Here is a 25,976-nt window from a genome sequence, read left to right on the forward strand (position 1 = left end):
GGTAACAACAACGGCTTCGAAGGTTCATCAAGTGCCTTGCCTAATCTGTCTATGGACGTCTGGGTTGGATAAGCACACAGTACAGAATTCGTTGTTTTCAACGAAGCAGTGAAAGAAAAGTTTTGCCTTAGTTCCGCATTGGATAGCCGTCAACTCATGTACTTACACTGTGGAGGTTTGATTCCTCGAAAACGCAGCAAATAATTGTTTACGCTGTGTACGCTTTATTGTGGCCAGTTCAAAGCGCGTGCTGAATGCATCGCGACTTCGGACACGAAAAAGCAAGTCACTGAAGCCTTACGAAGCAGTCTCATGGTACCACACACACTACTGGCGTATATGCATGCAGGGTGTCGGGACTATCATGCACCAATATTTTAAAATGTGCAAATGCCAAGTACCTCGACAGAACCAGTGTACTGTTGTTTGACGTCGCTTGGAAATGCTCAAATTATTTTTTCGCATTCCCTCTAACTACAGTAGCCTCAATTCGCTTATAAACTTCTCAAATATAATTATAGTTAGATCAAGAGTGTCAATGAGAAGATTGTAGAGCAATATAAAAAACTCCCGCTACAGCTTTCTGTTGCTGAATACGTGCTACATAAAAGGCACTTTACCGAGTACGAAAGAAACCCGCGAATACACGCAAAGGGCCTCGAGCGGCCAGTCGCGCGGCAACTTTGCGTGTATTCCCACCGTCGAAACGAGTTACGTATGAAGCATACACTGCAGCGAGACTCCACTTTCGTGTTTCCAGTAACAACACTTGGCGCCACATAAGTTTTGTTCACCGCCCATAGAGCCGCCACTGATAACCCCCTAGCGGGCGCTTCAAAAGTACACTCGGCATGCAGTAGTACAAAACAATTTGCAGCAAAAGCGGCTGAAGTTCACGGCTGCGATTTACACTTTCTTTTTCGGTTGCCTGATAGCTCTACTTCATAAATTGCCTGACAACTACTAAGCGCCCATAAACGGCTGATGAGCTGCCATTTTCTCAAAGCATGGGATTCCATGAAAGCTTCGCAAACACGTATACGTTTACGTTGGTGTAAACGTGATGCCGTCCGTCGCTTCGTATACGAGGATAGGGAAGCAAGGAACGCCACTTGCGGTCACCAGTCAAAGCAAAGGAAGAGAGTGTTTCTGTTGGCAGTGAAACTCGCTTCTTGGCACCGTTGCGACGCGACATGCAAATTTCTCAGCAGCGATGCGCATTTCTTTCAGCGCATCGTTGATGAGGTTTGCCAGGACTCGTATTCGCAAAGAAAGTACTTACGCTATAGAACTTTTAGAAAGGGCACATGACCGCCAATCGAAATGGACATATTAGCGAGGATGGCCAGCCGTTGGCAAACGGCACTCGCTAAAAGCCGATGGAGCGAACGGGGGCGAGAGCCAATCCATGGAGCCAACGTCACTATATACATTCGCAGCTCGCCACAGCGACCGATTCACGTTTGTAAGCAATTTCGATATTATAAGAGCTTTATTACAGCGAAACACTATATATTCGCCCCTTTCAATGGAGCATCTAATAAAAACAATTAAGACAACTTTTCAGACAGCGACGATAACGTGCCGCGCTGAAGAAAATAAGAAAAAAATTGAAAACGCGGTTTTCTTCCCGCACAGCCGGCTGCCGTACGGACCAGACCTTCCTCCTGGTCGCCGATGCTCCGCAACCCGGGGCCGTGGTCCGCTGAAACAAATTACAGACTGTTAGCGCAAGATGCCTCAAGGTTTCATTCGTGTTCGGACTTGCATCAGCAATGCGCGACGTTCAAAACGAACATACTTTTCTTTCGATCGTTTGCTTTTTTTTTTGTGGTGGTTGGTGGTAGTCGGAATCTCACCGCCAACAGAAAGGCGCCGTTGCAAAAGTCGCGTGGTGTCTCGTAACAGTAAGGCATGCACGAAATTACCAGCAAAGTGCGCGCGTGCGCATGCGCATGCGTGTGTGTTTGTTTGTTCGTGTGCGTGGCGCGTGCTTTCACCAACGTATCTATTCGCGCATTATTTCTTTACAATGACTATGCATTTTTGTAGATTGGTATTTAGATGCCTGCATTCCGTAGCGAGGCCTTATTTTAGTCGTACGTTGTATTAGTTGTTCTAGGTGAACAAATATTGTTTCTTCTAATTATTGTCTAACTAAGATGAACTTTCTTTTTAGTTTCTTTTTGTACGAATGTCTTCTCCATTGAAAAAAAAATAACGGTATTAGAACTGTCCTAATTTTTCTTCATTTAAAACGATGTTAGGGCTTTCTGGGGGGAAAAAACTGGCAAAATTGGAGTTCGCAGGTCAAATTGCTGAATTTTAGATACGGTGCAGGCGACTACGTTTGTTAAAGTGGCTGCCAGTACTTGTTATCAATAGCAGATGAGCCACGCTCTACACCCTCACCTAGAGCTTCCAAGGTTGCCTGAGCGTGTCCTTGAGCTTGTGGGCCGGCTTCTTGTTCGGGTTGCTGGTGGGCGTGTGGACGGCAAGGCACCGGAACACGACTATCATCAGCCACAGTGAGCCCAGCGCCACGAACACGGACAGCAGAGGGTGCACCTGCAGAACACGGCACGATCATCAAGGGGCCAGCTTCACAGCTTGTCAATTGCATGGTTTTTAAAGCTGGCTTGATTTCATGCCCAGTACATATATCCTTCTTTATTTAATTATGGGGTTTTACGTGCCAAAACCACTTTCTGATTATGAGGCACGCCGTAGTGGGGGACTCCAGAAATTTAGACCACCTGAGGTTCTTTAACGTGCGCATAAATCTAAGTACAGGAATGTTTTCGCATTTCGCCCCCATCGAAATGCGGCCGCCGTGGCCGGAATTCGATCCCGCGACGTCGTGCTTAGCAGCCCAATGCTATAGCCACTAAGCAACCACGGCGGGTACTACATATCCGCAAATTTCGAGATTTGAAAGGTTTCGCTGACCATATACTAGCACACGATATACCGGGTGGTTCATGTTAGTAGAATCCAAATTTTATAAAATGTAGGTGTATATTTAAGAAGAATGAGACCACACTGCAGTCGTCTTGAGTTCTCAAACTTTCTTTTTAAGCGTAGTTGGTTAGCTATTTAGTTACGTTTAAATGTTCAAAGTTTTAAACATTCGTTTTAGGGCACCAGCGCCGCATTTTTAAAGTTGTAGAGCGTGCTCCGAAATACCTAATAAAGTTGTTTTTATGACACGAACTTTAAGAACACCCGCGAACTGAAAAATAAGTTACCTCAATGTGCACTTGCTCATCTGGATTGCAAGGCCTTCAGTGCTGTTTCGAAATAACGAAGTCCGCATACCAATCGCAAATGAATTAAAGCTATCGGCCACGGCTTCGAGCGTAAGTCCCCACCAGCGTTGTAAAGACCAAAATATATATGTATATATGACCAAATCTATAGGGTGTCCTTTCTTTTTCTTCTTCTTTTACAATGCAGATATTTCAATAAAAAGGCTATAAGCGCAGCTATCGCGGCGTTTTTGCAGACGTGTTCATAGAGGAGGAGGGCATACTTTGCGCTAATAACGTTTGCTTCAGAAGACTAATAAACAAAAGATTATTATTTCACTTTTTATTAGTGCATTAGGGGCAGTTCCTTAAACGCCGAATGTGAAGGCAGCCACATTTTAAGGCACTTTCACTTTTTAACACTCTCGAAAGCCGCACATATTGTCCTACCTCATTCGAGATATTTCTCATCCAATATCAACGGCAAATCCAGGCAGTATCGAGACAGTGAGTGAAGGAAGCACAGAAAAGGTGACCCCGCTGCCATATCGCACTGAAACGACCCATGTTGACAACCGCGACGAAGTTTGAAACCGAACGGCTCGGCCAGTCGCGGCAGCTACTGATACGGCATGCTTATCGAGTCAAGCATGGGCGGCTATGTGCCCGGTCACGATTTGCCTCGGCATGCTATCAGATCTCCCCACGCTTCTTTACAGGGCACTGCCGTCTGAGGCGCAGCGGGAAGCGACTAATCTCGATATTTCCTCGAATGAACTTTGGGATTTGGTGATGAATGTCTCGAATTAGGTGCGATTTTTCAAAATGTTTAAACGATGGATGTGCATGAAAATGTCACTACCTCCAAATGTGTCATTTAGACAAGTGCCCCCGAGGTACTAATAAAAAAAGTTGATTAATATTATTTTGTTAATTATTATAATGAGGCTCACGTTATCAGCGGCAAAGTATGTCCACCTCACTCGTCTCCGAGGACGCCAAGTTCGTGTACTCGTTACTTTTCAGAAAAGATATGTATACTCTAAAAATATATATGAAACATGTCAGCGAAGGAAAATCAGACCTTGGGGGTCCTGTAAGTGCCCACCTTGTGGATATGTTCATTTCGTCTGCTGCTGAAGGGCTGATTGGCTGGGGGCGCCTGTCTCCTTCTGACGCGTACCCCAGCCCAGCCAATCAGAACTCCAGCAGCAGACGAAGTGAAGGTGACACAAGGTGGGCACTTAACAAATACAAGGTGACACATGTTTATGCTGCAGCGAAATTCCTGAGACTACTCAGCACATCCTAATGGAATGCGAACGGTTTCACCCAGTGAGACTTGTAGGCAAGGTAAACTTTCCAGAAGCGCTTGGATTTAAAGGGAACGGAAGCATCAACCAGTCAGCACTCGAGATAAGCAAATGACATTTCATTGATACGACCGGATTGATACGAAGGGATTGACAGGACTGTATCCGTTACAGCCACAGTTGGCTCTACAAGCTAGATACAGAAGTTCTGAGGAAGAGAAAAATGATTTAAAATGTATACAAAAATGGTAGAACGAAAATTCTTCAAGGCTAGGTGACTATTTAACACCGCCGCGATTGAAAGGGGATGCCAATTAAATCATCATCATCAGGCTACAATCGCCGCCGGTATTTCTCACAAAAAGTCAATTACATTGTTTCGCGGTTAGGTTTTATAGGTGTTCCCCATTATGGTCCCGCATGCACAAAAAGCTCTTACACTAGAATTGTTCGTAAAAAAAAATCCAGCCAATCCTGACGCTGGACATACAATTAGCGAAGGCAACCGGCCAATGGCAAATAGCACTTGCGTAAGAAAAGATTTGGGAATTCAGTCTCTGGTCTTAACCTCTATTGCATGGAGCAAGTACACTATGTTCAAAGCTTCGCGGTGAAATTACAGCTTGCAGAGCGCTCGAGTGCCGAGAAGACGCTCATTTGTGACGATGTATTGGTGGTGTGTTGAAATCATTGTCCTAAAATGGCCTCCTGCGTGGCACCTAGATATTTCTGACAGATCTTGCTTTACAAGTTTACTTTCAGGTACGTTAATCGGCATCACAGTTAAGCTGGGAATAGGAACAACCGTGCTAAAGACGTCGATGAAAGCAACTGGGCAGTGCTGGGGAAGCACTGCCCAGTTGTTTTAGTATGAAAGGACTGGGGGTACAAGTATGCAAGATGTATTAAAAGACTAGTGTTACCATGTATTAAAGGGCTATGGTACAACCATGCAAGAATTTAGATGTATCACTCTGTACTTAAAATCTCGCCCCTCTCGGCTTCGTGTTTTCTAGGCGGCCTATATAGTTCAGCACATGTGCACGCTCGCGCCATGCCAACCTCTCTCACTCTCTCTCTCTCTCTCTCTCACTCTCTCTCTCTCTCTCTCCCCAGGCGCTAAATGTGAGCCGCGTCGCGGCGGCGTACGTACCGTGATGAACTCCTTGATCTTGTTGACGGACTTTTCGCCAAAGAAGATGCGCTGCAGGCGTGCCAGCGGCCCCTCGGCGTCCACGTCACGGCACTTGCGGAAGACGTCGCAGTAGCCCCGCAGTCCGTTGCATGGAGCACCGGGGGTCATCATGACGCCGCAGTGGGCCTTCATGGCTGGAAAATCGCACGCTGGGAGGCAGCCCCCTGTCACAAAAGAAGGAGATACCACGACAGAGTAAAACATGGGCAAACACTCCAGCGGCACGGTTACGAATTTGAATTAACAACGAGTTGTAAATATATGGGACAAAATGTTAGGGTACGCTATATATTGGCCAGGAGTGCAAGAGAACGTGAAGACAGTACAGAAGAACGCAAAATGTGCAATGTTTGGGTCTTCGGAAACATCTTTAGGGAGCTTTGGAGATAAAGTTCCCAAATGGTTTTGGGTACCTAAAACCGCTTGGGGACTTTATGTCCAAAGCTCCCTAAAATTTTGACTCTTAATATTTGCCTCCTTGATAAACAAGCAGTTTACTTTTTGCAGGTGTGGGCCGTGTAGTCGAAAACGAGGAAGAAGCCCACGGGCCAGGCACGTACCCAGGGGGGGGGGAGGGGGGGCCCGGGGGGGCCCGGGCCCCTCCCCGAAATCATGTGGCATACCCCCCCTCCCTCCCCACCCACGCCACCACTCCTCACATATTCCTAAAGCGCCGCCAGATCAATGTTGAGACTTGGCAGCTGTTCATCGCTCAGCATTATGCTGCCTTTTTCACTCCTTTTAGATGGCGGTAGTTATCGGCATCTCCTGTAATGTGAAGGACAGTTTTCTCACAGATTCCGCACCCGCGCGATTAACTCGATATGCGTTCAGTTGTCACCATCTATTCAATCGTCACGCGCATAGCTGTTGCTTTGTTAGTTCAACCTTCTTTGTTTAGGCTGATCCTGGGACCAGGAGAGGGATGCGGCTGTTACTCAGCTGGTCTGTACTCTCATGGAACGAGTTGCGGCCGAAGAAAACGCCAATTGCGTTTAACTTTTCCCTTTGCTTCATTATTTCCTTGAGTTTCGGCTCGCCGCGACGCTGGCAGATGCCCGGAACCATATACACGTGATGTGGGTTAGATAAGGTAGGAAATAAAATAATGTGAAAGAGCGTCCCTCATGAAACCCTGCAATAACCCTTAAACCCATAAGCAAGATGACGGTCGCCCGTTATCTCGTCTGTTTTTCCCTAATTGTATAGCCCTTTTCGTGCAAAGTTGGCAACTGGAAACAAAAATCGCAAGGAGTTGAGAAATTAAGCGATCTACTAAGGGAGAGAGCCAAGGCAGCAACCAAACTGCAAGCAAAAGCGAATAAAAAGAAAAGGTAACCGTTGTTTATGAGAATATTTATGGATCAACATCTTTTTGTTTAAAAAAAGAAGTAGAGAAAACGCCGCGCCGGAAGTGGAGAATAATTATTTGTTTTGAATGACGCTTCTACAGTTATCGGTCGTACCGCCTCACGTAGCCACCTCTCTGCTGTGCTTATGTGGGTGTTTTTCTAACCTTTCGCGGTGAGCGCAGTACATCTAGAATCACAGAGTCCTGCGCTCTACGCGGTTGTGCGGGACTGGCGGCCGCACAGCGTTACGCAATTCGCGGAACTGTCAAAACTGATCAACAAGGCGAAAATAACTGATATTCGAAACTATAACATGAGAAACACTGAAGAAGCCGTAAAAAAATGAACGCAGCCTGAAATCAGTAAAAAATAAACCTGGCATAGGACAAACCATGATGTGTGCACTAAAAGATAAGAAGGATAATATCATAAGCAATCTCGAAGATATAGTAAAAACAGCGGAAAAATTCTAAGCTGACCTGTATACAGTACCCAGAGGAGTCACGATACCTCACTTAGAAACAGTAATGAACAGGATGCAGAAACTCTCCTATAACTAGCGATGTCAGAAGGGCCCTGCAAGACATGAAACGATGAAGAGCGGGAGGAGAAGATGGAATAACAGTCGATTTAATCAAAGAAGGAGGAGGCATAATGCTCAGAAAACTGGCGGCTCTTTATACGAAGTGTCTTTCGCCTGCAAGGGTCCCAGAAAACTGGAAGAATGCAGACATTATACTAATCCACAAAAAAGGAGATGGTAAAGAATTGAAAAATTATAGGACCATTAGCTTGCTCCCAGTATTATATAAGATATTTACCAAAATAATTTCCAATAGAATAAGGGCAACACTGGATTTTGTCAACCAAGGGAACAGGCTGGCTTCAGGAAGAGATACCTTACAATGCATCACATCCATGTCATCAATCAGGTTATCGCGAAATCTGCAGAGTACAATAAGCATCTCTATGTGGCTTATATAGATTACGAAAATGCATTTTAATAAGTATAGATACCAGCAGTCATAGAGGCACTGCGTAATCAAGGACTACAGAACGCTTACGTAAAAAGCTTGAAAAATATTGCTACATGCGTGTGGTATTTGGTTGTTTGAACGAGGTGCGTGGGTGCCATCACTCCATAAAAGAGGAGGAAGAACGAACTGGGCTCGCGCTGTGAATCTAACCGGTCAGCGCTGCAACCGTTGTTGTAAATATAATCTGTAAATAGTTTCTCGTCTTACTGACTCGTCTTTCGCGTAAGAATATCTACAGAGGTTCTACAGCTACCTTAATTCTGCACAAGAAAAGCAGGGAGATACCTATAGGGAGAGCGGTCAGACAGGGAGACACAATTTCTCCAAAGCTATTCACTGCGTGCTTAGAAGAATTCAAACTATTAAACTGGCAAGGCTTAGGAGTAAAGATCGACGACAGATATCTCAGCAGCCTTCGGTTTGCCGATGACATTGTTCCATTCTACAACAATGCAGACGAGTTATAACAAATTATTGGAGAGCTTAACAGAGAGAGTGTAAGAGTGGGGGTTGAATATGCAGATGATGAAGATAATGATAAATAGCCGGGCAAAGGAACAAGAGATCAGGATCGCCAGTCGGCCACTAGAGACTGTGAAGGAGTACGTTTACCTAGGTCAATTAATCACAGGGAACCCTGATCATGAGAAGGAAATTCACAGAAGAATAAAAATAGGTTGGATCGCATACGGCAGACATTGCCAGCTCCTGACTGGAAGCTTACCATTATTATTGAAAACTAAGGTGTGCAATCAGTGCATTTTGCCAGTGCTGACATATGGGGCGGAGACTTGAGAATAAGTTAAGGACCGCGCAAAGGTCGATCGAACGAGGATTGCTAGGCATAACGTTAAGAGAGAGAAAGAGAGCGGTTTGGATCAGAGAGCGAAGGGGTATAGACGATATTCTAATTGACATCAAGAGGAAAAAATGTAGCTGGGCAGGTCATGTAATGCGCCGGTTAGATAACCGTTGGACAATTAGGGTTACAGAATAGGTACCAAGAGAAGGAAAACGCAATCGAGGACGACAAAATACTAAGTGGAGCGATGAACTTAGGAAATTCGCGGGTGCTAGTTGGAATCGGTTGGCGCAGGACAGGGGTAAATGGAGATCGCAGGGAGAGGCCTTCGTCCTGCCGTGGACATAAAACAGGATGATGATGATGATGATGATGGTGGTGGTGGTGGTGGTGGTGGAGGTGGTGCCCCCCCCCCCCCCCCCCCCGAAAAAAAATCCTGGGTACGTGCCTGCCACGGGCACTCACGTTACACTCGAATGACTAATGCGATATAGCGTTACGATATCCTATCATTCGGTCACGACTCCTCCAGCGTCATGGCGATCTGTGAGTTATATAATGACCACCTTACACTGCTGTACGTGTGCCAGTCTACATCACCTTCTCTCCAACTTGCGGGTTTCCGCACAACTACTACGTCAAACTCTTGCCTTTGCTTCGAGTTCTCGACAAATTCGACTTCGCCCTGCCATCTGCTAGCCACCTGTTTAGCTCAGATGGTAGAGCGGCTGCCCCGGAACGGCGGTAGTGCCAGATTCGAGTCGTGGACTAGGACGAATTTTTCTTCAACGGCGCGATTTTCTTTCAAGGAACCCGCATGGTTTTCCATTGTAGCAATTGCTACGATTGGGTAGATGTCTCATTTTCCCTTAATTAACCACGTAACTTGAGCCAAACATCAAAAATATGCAAATGCCATGTAACTGGACAGAACTAAGATTACGTTGTTTGCCATCGCTTGTAGATACTAAGATAATTATTCTTAGTTATGTATCAACTTCTCAAATTGGTTGTCGAATTCTGATTGCCCCTTTTCCTATATGTAGGAAAAGTGGCAACCAGAAAATTGTAGAGCAACACAAAAGAAAACAAAACTCCCGATACAGCTTTCTGTCGCTCGGCACGTGCTACTTAGAAGTGTTTTTCCGAGCGTGAAAGAAGCCCGCAAATACACGCGAAATGCCTCGAGCGGCCAGCCGCGCGGCATTCCCAGGAACGTAATGTCCAACTGAACTTCATGAAACATGGTGCACTCTAAAAAAAGTTTGCACCTTTTGGGGTGTATATCTGCCACACAACGATAATCGTCATCTGCCTTGATGCGTATCTTTCCTTGAAAATGCCGCGCCCGCTACTTTCCTGTTGGGAATGCTATGTCATGCTGATAACGCGCATCCCGTTCGTTACTGGAAAGTACCGGGCTCGCAGCGTTAAAGAAAGGAAACGCATCAAGGCAGATGACGATTATCGTTGTGTGGCAGATATACACCCCAAAGGGTGCAAACTTTTTTTGGAGTGCACCCCTGAGAGAAATTTGAGCGGAGATGAGCCAGCGACAGATGCGTCAGTATGCATCTGAAAGCCACTCAGTGAGTCCCAACAGCCGAAGTGAAGTACACATTAGCCGATACCTTGAAGATGATGGTGATGATGATTTGGGATTTTTATGGCGCAGCAGCCGTGCAGACTATAATGGGCCAAGCACATGTTTTTCTGAGTAGCTTATTTGTTCAAATGCGGTAAAATGGTGTAAATGGCCAGGTAAAAATATAAAACATGAAATGAGCTATTGTTCTTGTGGGATTTCTGTGGCTTTTAAAAAGAAGTATCTTCATATGGGACGAGTGGTTCATCGTTCAATAAGAACATGGGATGGATAGCGATTATTTTCTCGTAAAAAATCTTACAATATCTCTCCCTCTATTCTTCTAAGCCAGGACAGGTTATTGAAATGTGTAGCACGTTTACAATTTCAGCGCAGTGCTGGCATGTTGGTTGTGGTTTGTTATTAATTAAATAACTATGTGCCAGCCTTGTGCGACCAATTCTTAGGCGACATAACATAACCTCGTAAAATCATTGTCTGTGGCGACAACTCCACCATTCTCGTAAAAGAGGTTTTATGCAATGAAGATTGTTAGGTTTTTCCTGATCCCACACTTTCTGCCAGTGTTTCTCAACTGCTATTCTTAAAGTGGCTTTATAATCTTGCCAAGGTAGGCCAACATCATGTAGCTCCACATCTTTGGTACGGGCTGCCATAAAATCTGCTCCTTCATTCCCGGGAATTCCTACATGACTAGGAAACCAGCAGAAAGTAACATTTAAAGCTCTCTTGTGACATTTGGTGTATTGATTTTGTATTTTCTTCATTAGATTTTTTCTACATGATAACCTAGATGCGAGAGCTTGAAGACAGCTCAAGGAGTCGCTAAATATAACGGATTGATTATTTCCTCTTTTCTGGATCTCTTCAAGAGCTAACGAAATGGCATGGAGTTCTGCAGTAAAGACAGTAGCCTGACTTGAAAGTCTCATTTGTTTTTCAAATTGATTTGATGTGACTGCAGCGCCTACATTGTCATTGCTTTTTGATCCAGGTGTAAAGTATTTCATGCAAAAATTATATTCTGATTCTATTTCTAAATATTCACTGAGTAACGCCTCTCTTAGTGAAGATTGTTTTCTGTTTTTTTGTTAACCTAAAGTCGCATTGCGCATGTTTCATCTCCCAAGGAGCAAAAGAAGGTTCATCTTGACAGAATTTATTTCTTACATCGTAACATAGGTCCGCATTCAGCTTTTGGTACCTGATAAAAAAGGAAGGAATAATTTGTGTTCGTTGCTAAAATGTATTTCAAAGCGCGGCCTTGTAAATAGTCTACAAGGACGCGTTGAACAGGACAGTACTCTCATTATGTACATGCTTCCAAAAAATAGTCTTCTGTGTTCCAAAGACAACTGGCTGGTTTCTGTATACAAGCTTTGTACGGCAGACGTACGAAATGCGTCGGAACACAGACGTAGTCCAAGATGATGCACCGGATCAAGAACCTCTAATGCCGACTTTCGAGCTGAGCCGTGCACAAAACATCCATAGTCTAATTGTGGCCGGACAACTGCATTGTATATGCGAAGCAGGCATGTTCTATCTGAACCAGATGATCGATGGGATAGGAGCTTTATTAAATTTATGGATTTGAGAGATTTCTGTTTTGCATAAGCGATGTGTGCTTTGAAGTTGAGTTTCTTGTCAAAGATTATACCAAGAAATTTGTGTTCATTCTTTATTGTGATTTGCTGTCCTTTAATATGTAATGTTGGGTCCGGTGTGAGCCTTCGGTATTGACTGAAAGGTACGGATATTGTTTTTTCTGCGCAAGATTTGAAACCATTTTCGTTTGCCCATTGCACTATAGAGTTTACACCCAACTGGAGTTGGCGTTCGCAAGTAGCCATATTACAAGAGGAGAAACAAAGTTGAATGTCATCCACATATAAAGAATACATTAAGGAAGAAGGAATAACTGTAGTTATCGAACTGAGCGTCACTAAAAGTAGTGTAACGCTCAATACTCCACCTTGCGGCACTCCATTCTTCTGTATAAAACAGTTGGTCCAAAGATCACCTGAAAAGTTCGGTCCTCCAGATAGCTTTTGATTACACCAAGCATGCATATGCCCTTTTATTCCGTATCTGTTTAAGTCCATTAAAATGCCATGTCTCCACGTCGTATCATACGCTTTTGATAAGTCAAAGAAAACGGATACGCAATATTTCCTTTGGACGAAAGGTTCACGGATTTTTGTTTCTAACCGGACTAATTGGTCGATTGTACTGCGATTGACTCTAAAGCCACACTGGTACTGATCAAGTAACCCGTTACATTCCAAAAGGTGTACAAGCCGTTTGTTAACCATTCTTCCGAATGTTTTTCCTAAACAACTGGTTAAGGCAATGGGGCGATAACTGTTAGGGTCAGAGCGTGCCTTTCCAGGTTTTAGAACTGGTAGAACTATAGCCTTCTTCCATGCTTTTGGAAAATAGCCTTCCGCCCACAACCTGTTGATGAGGTGAAGGATTGTGTCGTACGTGTTCATGTGTAGGTGTCGCAGCATTTCGTAGTGTATGTTGTCCGGACCTGCTGAATGGCTCTTCCCTAAATCTATCGCATCGAAGAGTTCAGTTTTTGTGAAAGGACAGTTATATGGCTCAGTACTATTCCGTGATATCCGAAGTTCTTGCTTTTCTGCAGTGCCCTTTATCTTAAGAAACTCGGGAGTGTAGTGAGCGTCACTCGAAATTCCAGCAAAGTGCTCGCCAAGTATATTTGCTTGCCCTTTAAGATCCGTTTCCTCGTCAAATACAGGGAGCGCGTATTCTGTATGAACGCCGTCAATTTTTCTCACTTTCTTCCAGACTAATTTACTTGTTGGGTGACTGTTTATCGAGCTCACATATTTCACCCATGATGTTCTTTTTGCTATCCGTCTTTCCCTTCTCGCCTCACTACGCTTCTGTTTAAAAAACAATAAATTTCCGAAAGTTGGGTACCTGTTTAGTCGAGACCATGCACAGTTTTGTTTCCTACGAGCTTTATCACATGCGTCATTCCACCACGGTTTTGGTCTACGTGGAAGCTTCCCTTGTGAAAGCGGTATGGAGTTTTCAGCTGCATCTAAAATTTGTTTCGTTATCGCATCACATAAGTCGTGAATATTGAGTGCGATGACATCATCAATCCTTACTTCACAGCTTTCCAAAAAAAAAAAACAGACTAGTCTGCTTTACCCAGCTTCCATCTCTGTCTTCGTGCTGGCATTGCTGGAGGCGCTTCGATCGGCTTGAGTATTATAGGGTAGTGGTCGCTGCCACATGGGTTTTCCCTCACGTCCCAAGTAAAAAATCTAGCAAGTGACGGCGTGCCACAGGAGAGGTCAATGCTTGAAGTAGATTGTGATTTCGCAATAAAATATGTTGGCTTTCCATCATTAAAAAGGTACACATTGCAGTTGTCTAAAAATTATTCTGCCATTTTAACGTTACGGCATTATAGCTATTGTTTAAGCTAGTTTATCCAACATGACGTACTAGCGAAATTATTAGGATACAAAAGAAAACGAGGAGCTGGATATGTGGCCCGTCGATGTACGTTCTGTCATCGGTTCCTATTTTTTTTTTCATCACGCGCAGTCCTCTTCATCAGATAATGAACAACCATGTGCACACGCACAGAACACGCTCCTCACCCGACGATCCCTCGCAGGCGAGCAGGCAGAGCTCGTCCACCGAGTATCCGGGTCCGGTGAGCGTGCACTCCTTGAGCCCGTACTTGGCGCAGATGGACGCCGCGCACTCGCCGTCCATGCACACCTGGGTGCCCTCGTTGCACGGCGTCAAGTCCGGCTTCGGAGGCCCCGGCGGGCAGGTGGCGTTGAGGCCGCTTTAGGGGGCGACGGTTAAGGGAGGAGGCACCTCTCTTCGAACGCGGGGGAAACAGACTAACGTTACGGCGGTCTTATGGCAAGCTTGGAAGCAGTGGCGTAGCAACAGGGGGGGCCGGGGGGCCGTGGGCCCCAGGTGCAGGGGCCAGAGACGGGGGGGGGGGTGTCATATACGTCTGAAGACACCCCTCTTTCCGCCGGCTACACCCGGGGGGGGGGGGGGGGGACAGAATACCTATGGGCCCCGGGTGCAAGACGACCTAGCTACGCCACTGCTTGGAAGTATACGTCTGTCTATGCGTCCGCTGAGACCTGGCGCGTGCCATCCTCCTAAATGCTTCCGCAGCACTCAACACAGGTTTGATTGCTTTACCATCAGGAGACAGTGACTCAGTGCTAAGAACAGCGACATCGTTCTTTGGGCTTGTGGTAGCTTTAAACAGGTAAACACACAATAAAAAAAACATGCAGGTAAAGGAGCGCTCATATTTCTCTTATATATTAGTTTGTGGCGTGTAGTGTGAATCCGATTCATGGGAAATGCAGTCGGATCGCAAGATAACTAAAAATAAGTTTCGGTAAGTCCAATCAGAGAGATCGCTTAATATTATGGAAACAAAAATGAAGTTGCAAAAGCATGCGCGCGTTTTCCAGCCTATGATATAGTTACAACTTCGCGGATACCCGAGAGCCACGATTGTGATCGTCAAGGATATCGAGCAAAATACGGACGCGTAGCTAGCGCCATTTACCTCAACCAAATAATCTTTGTCCTTCGTCTCCACCCACTGTCACCTTCGGCCCGGCTAAGGACGAGCCACAAACCGAAATGCATTCCGACCTATCACTCATGCGTTAGAGCATAAAAGTATTGCAATATTTGTGCGCCGTGCAGCTGTAGTGCGGCGCTACCAGAACATGATGATGGTTTAGTGACATCCCCCTTAAATCAGGGCGGTGACAAATAGTCGCTTAGCCTGCTTGTGTTTTGGACAACAGCGCCGCCAGCGGTGGCGACTTCCGTACCATGTGAAGACGGCCAAAGTACGGGAGAGAAACGCAGGGTTCGTGGTGCCATCGTCGTATTTCGCCGCAGTTTAAAGTGGCCTTTCCGAGCCTAAAGTTGTTGCACGTAGTTGTTGTTGCTTGCCTCCCGCACAAGCTCTCTCGTGGTTATCGCGACCAAAGCTTGCTAAACAGACACTAAACATCGCACCAACATCAGAACTCAAGTAAATTATATTTAACCCCCAATGCAAGCCTCAATGTGTGCCGCCAAATTGTGATATGCTGTGCGGCTTCATTTTTTTACGCGTAAATTTTTTGCGATATCGTTTTCAACGTATGTAGCAATAACGCTGTTGGAAGGCTGCCACAAAATCGTGTCTCCAATTTTTCGCCATGCTTACGTATATTTGCGCTGCCCATCAACAGATTCAGACTTTGCACGACCCGCTGTCACAACAACTCCACAGCACGAATACAACAAATACTACTTCACAATAACACTGAACATAAGAATACGACAAAAGAAAACTTTGAATAAATGATCTAGCTGAAACACGTTCCACCGCCTGCACACGCTACACCAATAAACATGAGGGAGCTTTAGAAATGGGGTCCCCAAACTGATGTGCGCACCCAAAAACTCGAAGTACTTCGTATGACCTTCTGCGTTATTTTGTAGGCCTGGCCGATAATGTGTCCTAACTTTGGGTCCCCTATTTCTGAGCTTTCCTGTTTATTCGAGAGGCCGACAGCGAGGGACGACAGGAGGAAATAATAAAAAGGTTGTGGCGACACCGCAGAAGAGCGCATAAAAAGCGGAAAGTAACTTTTTTCTTTTTTTGCGGAATTAACGCTGGTAAAATCATCACACAATAAATATTACACACATTAAGGTGTAATTTTGTATAGCAGCAATGATTGTCATCGTCATGTAAACAACTTTTCTTTTTCTTTTTTCTTTCTTTTTTTTGGGGGGGGGGGGGTGAGGCGGGGGCCTTTGCAGGGAATCTTTTGTGCGTTCTATGTGCGCGCCTTAGGGAGGTAATCACCGACACAGTGGGTCATGTAAAAAAAAGTGCCCACAAGAATATGGTGATCTGAAACACTCACAAGTTGAAGAGGTATGTACACAGTTAAGATGTCAATTCATGCTGTGCATACTTAGTGGTAGTAATGGTTGACATTAGTACCCCTTACATAAAGAAATACGAAAACTGGCGCAGCCGCAAACGAATTCGACTGCAAATGTCTAGCGACGGTGTACTTGACCACAGAATACGCAGATTTCTCACTCTGAACTCCGGGGCTGCTTGTCACAATGGCTATGAGGGTCATCACTACAGAGATTGCAGAATAGCTAGGTTCGACAACCTGGCTTTTTTTTCCCACACACACGTAAATTTAAGTGCGCAAGTGTTCCAGCATTCTGCTTCCATGAGAATGCGATCGTCTTGGCGTGGAATCGAGCTCACAACCTCACTCTTATAAACAGAACGCCGGCCATGTCTGTAGCCATAGCCGATGGGCAAAAGGATACTTGCAGTACGACACGTTCCGGCACAGGGAGTCTGTGCTGCACATCACGCTGGAGTCGTGCAGCCGACATTCACTGTTGCAGCACGGTCCGGCCGACGGACTGCGACAGAGCGACAAGCACAATTTGCACACATTTACAAAGAAGTTAGCAGGAAGTGGTTGTGGCCGTCTCACGCTCCGTTCAAAACCAGTCCTGCAGATTCACAGCACGCAGAAAATATTAGGGCACTTTTAGCTGCACTTTTTTTGTTCTTTATCAACGTCGGCGCAACCTTGATCCAGCAGTTAGCCATAGGCCAGTTTACTTTTGAACCTTTACCATTTCTCGTCGACCTGCTTCCAGCGCTACACTTCCGTGATAATTAATTCCGTATCAGTTAACGTAAAAACAAATGTGTATACCCCCCCCCCCCCCCTTAAACAAAGATCATCCTGATTTTGGAGTCGAAAGTGAGGCTAGAGCAGCACTGGGCCACACTCCGAAGAGCACCTAGAAGTAAGTGAGCAGCCGTAGAAGCGATGAAATGGGTTCATCGTGATGTGAAAGAATATCCGGACGGATAGCAAGTGGAAAAGGGGTGGAATTTTATTCCTAGATACGTACTGCTATGCAGGCTTCGAACAAATCCGATGAGTGTATCTATCACACCATGTATGGAAATGTTCTTAGAACATTTTCAAGGTAGTTTGGTTCATGCATTCCTTCCGATTGCTGCACAGCTTTGAAAATCAATGTCAAGGATTCCGAGACCTGAGCTTCGGCGCAACCGCACACCCGAAAAAAAAAATATTAATAACAATAATAAGAATACGACCACTGATGGCGCATTATGGAACATTACCACTGGTTCATCTCAGCCTCAACAAATCTGCTGCGAACACTACAGAAAGTTTTGCCTTCAGTTTATCGTGCTTTGTAGTATACGTAAATAGGGCGTCCAAAGTAACGCTAGCCAAGCTTTTTAAATGCAAGACAAGAAGAGAAAAGGAACACGGCCCTAGGTACCATTCTGTGACCTACGATGTTGTCAGACCTCTGATGACCGAACACTGTAGGTCTTATAGTTGTATCTGGCACCATCATTCTAATTTTTTTTTACAACTTTGCTAACGTTAGCTGGTACATACGGTAGATGAAACGAGGCCAAGCGGGACTGTTAAGATATGTGCCGGCCCTGCAGTCACTGCTGTGAAGTGTACATAAAAAATAAGGACCTGCAGTCTTTGCCCTTGCGGAGCGTGCATCCTGGTGCACCGAGAGTGTTGTGGCGCGGGTAGCAACAGCTCTCCTGGCATTCGTTGGCGAAGAAGCCGCAGTCGCACTCTTCCGCGTCTTCCACGATGTTGTTGCCGCAGATGGGACCGCTGTCGACTGCGTGCCAACACAAAGCCGAACATATCCTGAGAAACGGGGCCCTCTGCGCTCACTACTGCTTCCCTTTTTCCATTTCTCTAGGCTGTGCTATTGGCTGACATGACGCCAAGCCTTTATGTTGTTCGCTGTCGGCCACTTGCTGCTAGCTGTGATAGAAAATGAACTGAAGCGATAGACAATTCTTTTCTTTTTTCACCTAATATGACTCTTACGTATAGCGAATGGGCTTTCGTTCACTTACGAACGTAGTGCGACCTTTAAAATATGAGCAGTTACCTGGTCTCGATCATATGCTCCCCCCTATCCGTGATGTTAAAGGGACGTATAATGCGAGAGCTTTAAGGTGGCGTCACCACACGTCTGTCGCTTTTATTCCCACTCTCGGCCAATCGTCAGTTCTCGGTGTTGGTAAATATTTGTAGCAACGTAGCAATTAACGCAGCCTACCGCTACGATTGTTGTACACCGGTGCCACAACGGTATGCCAATAGCAAATTAAGGCAACAAAAATCTCGGCTGGTGGTGCAAAGATCACGCGAGCCGAGTTTACCCGCACTTAGCTGTTAGCTGTTAACTGACATTGTGAAATATACATCAAGGGATGACATCAAGCAGGATTACAATAGAAGTGATTAAGAAACCGAGACCCATGGTTGTCTTTGGGCACTTCAGAAGCAACATAAAAAAGCAACGCATTAGAATTCTCTCTGTGTGTGGGCGGAGCTCTTCACATTTAATTTTGAAACCAACCACATATAAGCCATCCGGGAAACATTCTCTATTTTTTACTGTCTAATTTGCTGAAACTTTCGTGACCCGACTGCTATGATTTGACGGAGGAAGCCGCCAGACTATTTCTCACAAATAAACATCACGTTGATGCCAAGCCTTCGGTGGTATTCCGCCAAATGGGAAGGAAGAGCGGGGTGAGGGTACTGCACATTTTTTAGGAGAGATATCTGGATAACTCTACATAGAATCCAAAACTGCAAGTAATACATCCTCCACGTAGTGAAAATCCGGCAATTTCGACTACGGCATATCTTCTGCTGATTCTATATGTGCCTCATGGTTCAAGACGGTTGGTTTGCCCTTCCTTGTCAGTCTTCAGGCAATTAAGTACTCTTCAATCGATACCTGTTCATGGTAGTTTTACTGAAGTAATAATTGAACCACAGACAAGATCGCGTTTGGATTTTGATCCTGTCAGGTTCGCCCCGGTGCTTCTTTGAGGCTAACAGTTAGCCTTCATCCTAGATATCGCATCCACTCATGTCACGTTGTCAGTTCTACCATATAGATCCGGGTCGTGCGTAATATATTTACGTTGACAGTTCTTTGGTGTTTCCACTTCTGTTTTATCTCGATATTCTGAACAATGAGGTTCAATACTGCTCTATACTGAGCTACGAAATTTTTCAAGGGGCCAAGAGGAAATTCAAGTATGCCATATATAAAGCGTTTGCGACGTCTTTGGGTTCTTATCACTTCAAAGTCGCCTGTTACTCTGACTTGCCATCTTTGTACGTAGAGTGCGGTCTAATGTTAATTGAAACATATCAGTGAAGAGCACGAACACTTATTTTCTATCTGGCAAATACACAGTAGCCTGACTTTGCAGCAGATGGTTCGTGGTTGGTGACGCTGGCATTTTTTCTACAACCCCGTGTACTAGTACGTCGACATATGGCTTCAGCCGGCACTTGCAACAAGACACCCAGAAAAGCGAAAGCCGTGCGTTGGAGTGTTTTCTGTAGTAGTGTACCGCACTGCGCAAAAGCTTTTTCTTAGATGTAAATGAAGGGCGAAAGAAATGAGCTCGTGCTGTGCTCTCTAACATGTTTCGGAACAACCACCAGTGGGAATGAGTTGAAGCTTTGCAGTCTGGAGACAACGCTGATTGCGCTACCTAATAGGATTTGACAAGACAGACACCGGAAAAAAAGAAAATGGCGCTTTGTTATGGCGCAGGACTAAACCAAGTCAATCCTACAAAAATTATTGTCAAATCTTAAGATGCTATTAATCTCTCCATTTAGCAAAGAACAAAAAATCTGGGGGTTTTACGTGCCAGAACCATCATACGGCACGCCGTTACAGTGAGGAACTCCGGATTTTTATCCCCCTGGGCTTCCTTACCATGCACCCAATGCGCGGTACATGGTCGTTTTTGCATTTCGCCCCCATCTAAATGCATCCGCCGCGACTGGGATTCGATGCCGCGATCTCGTTCTTAGCAGCGCAACGCCTTAGCTGCTAAGCCACCACGGCGGGTCTTCACGGAGTAGCTGACGAATTAGTTGGATGTAAAAGATCCATCGTCCTGTATACCTCGCCCCAGCGTGCAGGTCAAAGGAAAAGCAGTTACGAGTGACATGCGTAGCAGCACATTCAACTCATGTTGTCCCGTAGTAGTAGCAGTGAATATTTACAGCGGCCAATCTCTGAATGACAAGACTAACTTTTATTGGGCGTACTTGCGCCCACAAAAAAATAGGCTGCACTCAAAGCACAGCGATAGCGGCGAACACGGTCGGCGATCGTGAAAATATGATCTGCCGGTCAAGCGCGTCGGCTTTTATACACGAGTGATCGAAGGTTCCAGAGTAATCGCTGGCACCCGCGTGTCTTCCAGAAAGTTTTACACAATTCCCGTCGCACATGCAGTCGATTACGCAAGCTTCGATGACAACAGACAGCAGATAAAACCATCGATAACATTCGAGAAACTTCCTATACGGGCGGGGTCGTCCCGCGCAAAGCGATAACGTTCGTTAGACGGTGAAAAACAGTCACCCGAAAAATATAAGCAAATACACGCGTCAATATACTGTGACCTACAGGACAGCAGAACTTTTTGTTGGGCTAGTTGGTGCATATTACTGAAGTACTATAGCGCCAAACAGACGACACAAGAAGAAGAGACACAGACGAGCGCTTGTGTCTCTTCTTGTGTCGTCTGTTTGGCGCTATAGTACTTCAGTAACCTACAGGACGCTGTCCGAACTCACCCTGAAAGCAATTCTCGCGGTTGCTTCGCCCTTCGAACATCGGCTTGAGGACGTTGGTGATGTTGCGTATGCTGCAGGGCGAGAACTTGTCGTTGTTGAACTCGGAGCCCTTGGTCGCCGACGGGAACATGATGTAGTTGCCTCGCGTACCGCAAGGAGCGCACGCGCCGAAGCAGCTGACGCCGGGTGGTGCGTCATGCTGCGCAGTAACGCGTCACCACAACCGTTGCCGTTAATAACGTACAAACAGAGCCAATCTATAGCACACATCTGAAATGTTCTAGTTGCTGTCGACGTCAATCTTCTGAAGTAAATGCCAACTATTACGGTAAGATTAAGTGTATTCAAGGGACTTCAAAGGTGCATGACTGCAGCTTTTATCTGCAGTCCTATACCACCAGTTTGTTTCTTGCATAGTGACAAATATGCTCATTTCCATTCTTTGTTAGCTATAATCATATGAAGAAAACGGACGACAAATTGAGAGAGAGTATAAAAGTAACCGGTCATGTTTTGACTGAAAGGCAGAATAAGGAAAAGGAAATCAAAGGGGACAAAAAGAACTTGACGCAGGTAGGAGTCTAACCTAAAATTTCCAAATTTGGTGCAGAACTTTTATAGTTATGCTACCGCGTCGGCCATCTTGCCGTCAACTTTCTTGGGCATATGCGTACGTGTACAAGATTTTAGCTATGAGTGTTAGCCAGTGCTCCTCAAAGTCATGGCGGCGGATGACACCCTTTCAATTGCCGGCGTCAAGTTGTACGTGAACTTAAAAGAGCAGGCAGCTGGCCAATAAAATCTCGCATGCTACCTCGTGGAATCGAGGCTGCCAACGCTAACGCCCCTCGCTATGCGAAGTGCGAGAACAATACGGGAATCCGAGATGCTCCTTTTTTTTTTAGTTACTCCTTACAACGATACGGAGAATAGGTACGACGAAGCCAAAGAAATACAAAAAAATGCCCAATTTTACATCGTTATGCGGTAGCCTTCTAGTGAAACGACTCGTCACTTTTGACGTAATGGTTCGTTCTTTTCCCAAACTTTTACAATGACATCGACGAAAAAATGGCTGTGGCTTAGGTAAGGTTAAGCCCAGGATGCGAAGCATACTAGCCTTTATTTTAGTTGTTGAACCACTGTTTAGCCTGGTGAACTGCTGTTGCTTGGCTATATTTGGTTCGGCTAGACGAAGAAACAACTCATGCATTACTTCTTCGCCTTCAAGAGTGGAACGCGACAGCGTTCCCGTCGACCCGCCAAGGGGTGTAAGACAATGGGCTACAGGGCAGCGACTACGCGCCCCGCATTGGACGCGGTGAGCGTCGAGCAAAGCAGCGTTCGGCGCGGCAACGAAATGTGCGCCTGAGCAAGAGACGCACGCCTTAGAAACAGCGCGTTTCTAAGGCAACACCGCATTCACTAGAGGCGCTTTTGTACCGCTTTGAAGCGTTGTACAAGAGTGCTGGGAAAGCGATTACAGGGAGTGGTGACCAGAATAGTAGGGTCGCATCAAACATGCGGCATTAAAGGGAGGTCTATCTACACAAACATTCATATTGCCAGAAGCATCTTAGAATACTGTAATGACCTAGGTGAACACTGTGCCATGTTACAGTTAGATATGCAGAAGGCTTTCGACCGTGTGGCCCATAAAATTCTTTTCAGTATTCTAGAACACATAAAGGTAGGGGATTTGATCTTGGATGGGGTAAAGATGTGCTATCAAGACTGTACCGCCAGCCTCATTATAAACAAGGAGGTTACCAAATCCTTTAGTGTCCGGTCATCTGTGCGCCAGGGGTGTGGTTTGTCGCCTCTTTTATTCGCAATTTACCTAGAGCCGCTTTGTAGGAAAATCAAGAATGACAACAGAATATCGGGTTTCAGAGTGCAGTCCGCGGAGGTGAAAGTGCTGGCATACGCGGATGACATCGCGTTGTTTTGTCGGGATAAAGAAAGCATCGAAATCGCGGTCGCAGAGGCTTTATCATACTGCAGAATGACAGGCAGTGCTATCAACTTTGATAAATCCCTAGGGGTATGGATCGGCAACTGGGAAGACCATCCGAGTACGTTTGCAAATATCCGCTGGACAGTCACGCCGGCAAAGTACCTGGGGGTGCCGCTTGAGCACTACCGTGATGCCGTTGATTACTGGAATGCCGAAACCGAAAGGGTTCGTGAAGGTACACTTAAATGGGGAGGCCGCAATTTCTCTATGTTTGCTCGTGCGACAGTGTGCAACCTGTTTGCCGTTGCCAAAATTTTTTACGTGCTCCAAGCGTTGTGCATGTCAAGGGCTAACATACAACGTTTACACAGAGTACTTGCAGTGTTTGTATGGGGTTCAAGCTGGGAGCGCACCAGTCGCACTAATCTCTTTCGTTCGGTTAAAAATGGAGGATTAGGTCTGGCACATTTGTTCATTAGGCAGATTGTGTCGCGGTTTGTTTTCTTACGGGACCAAAATGACCCATTTTTATTAACTATGTTTCAGACAAGGCTGAGCGAAGCTATACCTGAGTTTATTGTATCGTCACATCGGTGCAGTCAAGGCAGAGCGCGTGGTTTCCTAAAAGAGGTAGTCTTGGCGTTTCAGCTGTTAAAGGTTCGGTTCTCCATGGAATACCTAAGTAGGGTACCACGAAAGCGCTTATATAAGGACCTGGTAGACACAATGTTGCCGGTGCCGTTGTATCGCTCGATGTTCTGCATTGGACCTGAAAAGGACGTACTAAAAAGAGTAAAACGAATGCCAGTACGCCCATCGGTAAAGTCCTTCTTTTTCCAGCTCCACACCAATACTTTACCTGTGAAACCGTGGCTAGATGAAAAAGGTCTTTCCGTGCCTTGGAGCGTCAACTGTTTACTATGCCGGAAACCCGAAACAATAGAACACATTTTTCTAGACTGCTGGGATGCTGTGTTCCATTGGGACATATTACAGAGAACACTAAAGAAGGACTTGCCGATTACACCATACGGGATTCGTTTCTTGCCTACTCTAAATGAAGACAAAGTACCCTATGACATGTTCATGCTGGTGTCCTTACATAGCTTATGGAAAACTAGAATGGCCGTGAGACATGCCGAAGTAAATGCCCGGCCTGTTAGAGAATACTTCATTGAAAGCATTTGTCATATTAAGGAAATGTATAATTTGCAAAAAGAAAAACCAACATGGCTCAGTGTGATGACTGAGCTAGCGAATTTTAAGCGATTTTAGCCCTGTGACTGCCAACCAATGGCAGAGATGTTGTCGTGACCGTTGTCTATTGTTAAAATGTCTTGTTTTGTAGCCTTGTTGCCATGTCGGTAATAAAGACAAAAAAAATACTCGTGGCTCAGTGGTAGCGTCTCCGTCCCACACTCCGGAGACCCTGGTTCGATTCCCACCCAGCCCGTCTTGCAAGAGTTGAGCCAAAGCCACTTCTCCTCTGTCGTGACGTCACGGTGTCACGTGATTTCATGGTCACCGCCGCGCCTGAGGAGCTGGGTTGAGCCCTCGTAATATGCTTCGCATAAAAGTAAACTTTGCTCGAAAATGCAGGAGTTCCTCCATTCAACAAATCGAAGGGCGCGTGGCGTCGTTGCCCCTTTACTGCGTGCTTTCCCTGAATACTCAACGCGCCGGGGATGACCTTAGTTGAACGCAGCCAAGCCTCGCGGGCACGTACATACTTGTTTTCAGGTTCATTAGAGCGCGACCGGCCTGTTTAGCACCAAGCCTCGCGTTGCGGCAACTAATGGCTTTAGAATGCGGCATACAGGATGTATCTGCAGCCACTTAAAGCAGATTGGCACATGCGCTCGCGCTAAGCGCTGCAGTTGTGTCACTCGGAACTTAGCAGCTTGCAGGTCCTGGCCGCAACTATTCCGAGCCTTCTTGTTCCTTGCGATGTCATCAAGTCATATAACACCTTGGCATATATGCCAATGAATCGGCACAAAGTTTGCAAATGTAAACCATAATCATGTGCGCTACATTGACATTGCGAGGAACAAGAAGGCTCGAATTGTTACAGCCAGGACCTGCAGGCTGCTAAATTCCGAGTGACACAATTGCGCTTAACGTGGACACAAACGCCAAACTGCGTATATTAGCATCTATGGCGTATGTTGGCATATATTGGCATATATGCAATTAAGCTGCTTCCGTGTGGCTGCATAAGGGCTCCTCTTCATAGGCGGAGATGGCCAGTTCACTGAGGGGGCACACCGGCCATGTACCTCCTCCTCCACCAAGTTTCTGCGTTAGTAATAGGGTGCCCCTACCCCGAAAAAAAAAAAAATTTCTGGCTACGTCACCGGGCCACTTCGCATGTATTTATTATTACTTTTACAGCCTGTGTCTACCGCTAAATGACTCGTTCCTATATCTACAAAGAGAGCGATGGCGACCTTACCGCCAGCATTATATGGAGAACGGAAACTATATGCATGTATTGCGAGTGTAGGGTTTGCTGTGCAGTGCTGTTACGATAGACATGGCTTGACGAACATGACCGCCCGTTATGGCTACGTGACTTCGGCGTTCTCCTGCCGAGCACGAGATCACGTGTTCGATCGCCGGCCGAGATGGTCGCAATCGAATAAAAGTGGAATGCAAAAAGCTCGTGCACCACGATCTCAGCGTACGTAAAGAACC

General features: G+C 45.8%; 1 protein-coding gene across 1 annotated transcript in view; it reads right to left on the reverse strand.

Annotated features, from left to right (window-relative positions):
• Positions 1-1,473: 1,473 nt before the first annotated feature.
• LOC135904878 (disintegrin and metalloproteinase domain-containing protein 10-like) overlaps positions 1,474-25,976 on the reverse strand; it is a 50,427-nt gene continuing 25,924 nt past the window's right edge. Inside the window, exons 8-14 of the mRNA XM_065435866.1 lie at positions 21,323-21,521; positions 18,152-18,308; positions 16,938-17,036; positions 14,198-14,391; positions 5,715-5,920; positions 2,413-2,568; positions 1,474-1,705 (exon numbers count right to left, since the gene is read on the reverse strand). Of these exons, the coding sequence (XP_065291938.1) occupies positions 2,413-2,568; positions 5,715-5,920; positions 14,198-14,391; positions 16,938-17,036; positions 18,152-18,308; positions 21,323-21,521 (1,011 nt within the window). The 3' untranslated portion in view covers positions 1,474-1,705. The remainder of the gene's footprint in view (positions 1,706-2,412; positions 2,569-5,714; positions 5,921-14,197; positions 14,392-16,937; positions 17,037-18,151; positions 18,309-21,322; positions 21,522-25,976) is intronic.

The sequence above is a fragment of the Dermacentor albipictus genome, chromosome 3, assembly GCF_038994185.2.
Source record: "Dermacentor albipictus isolate Rhodes 1998 colony chromosome 3, USDA_Dalb.pri_finalv2, whole genome shotgun sequence".
Taxonomy (NCBI): domain Eukaryota; kingdom Metazoa; phylum Arthropoda; class Arachnida; order Ixodida; family Ixodidae; genus Dermacentor; species Dermacentor albipictus.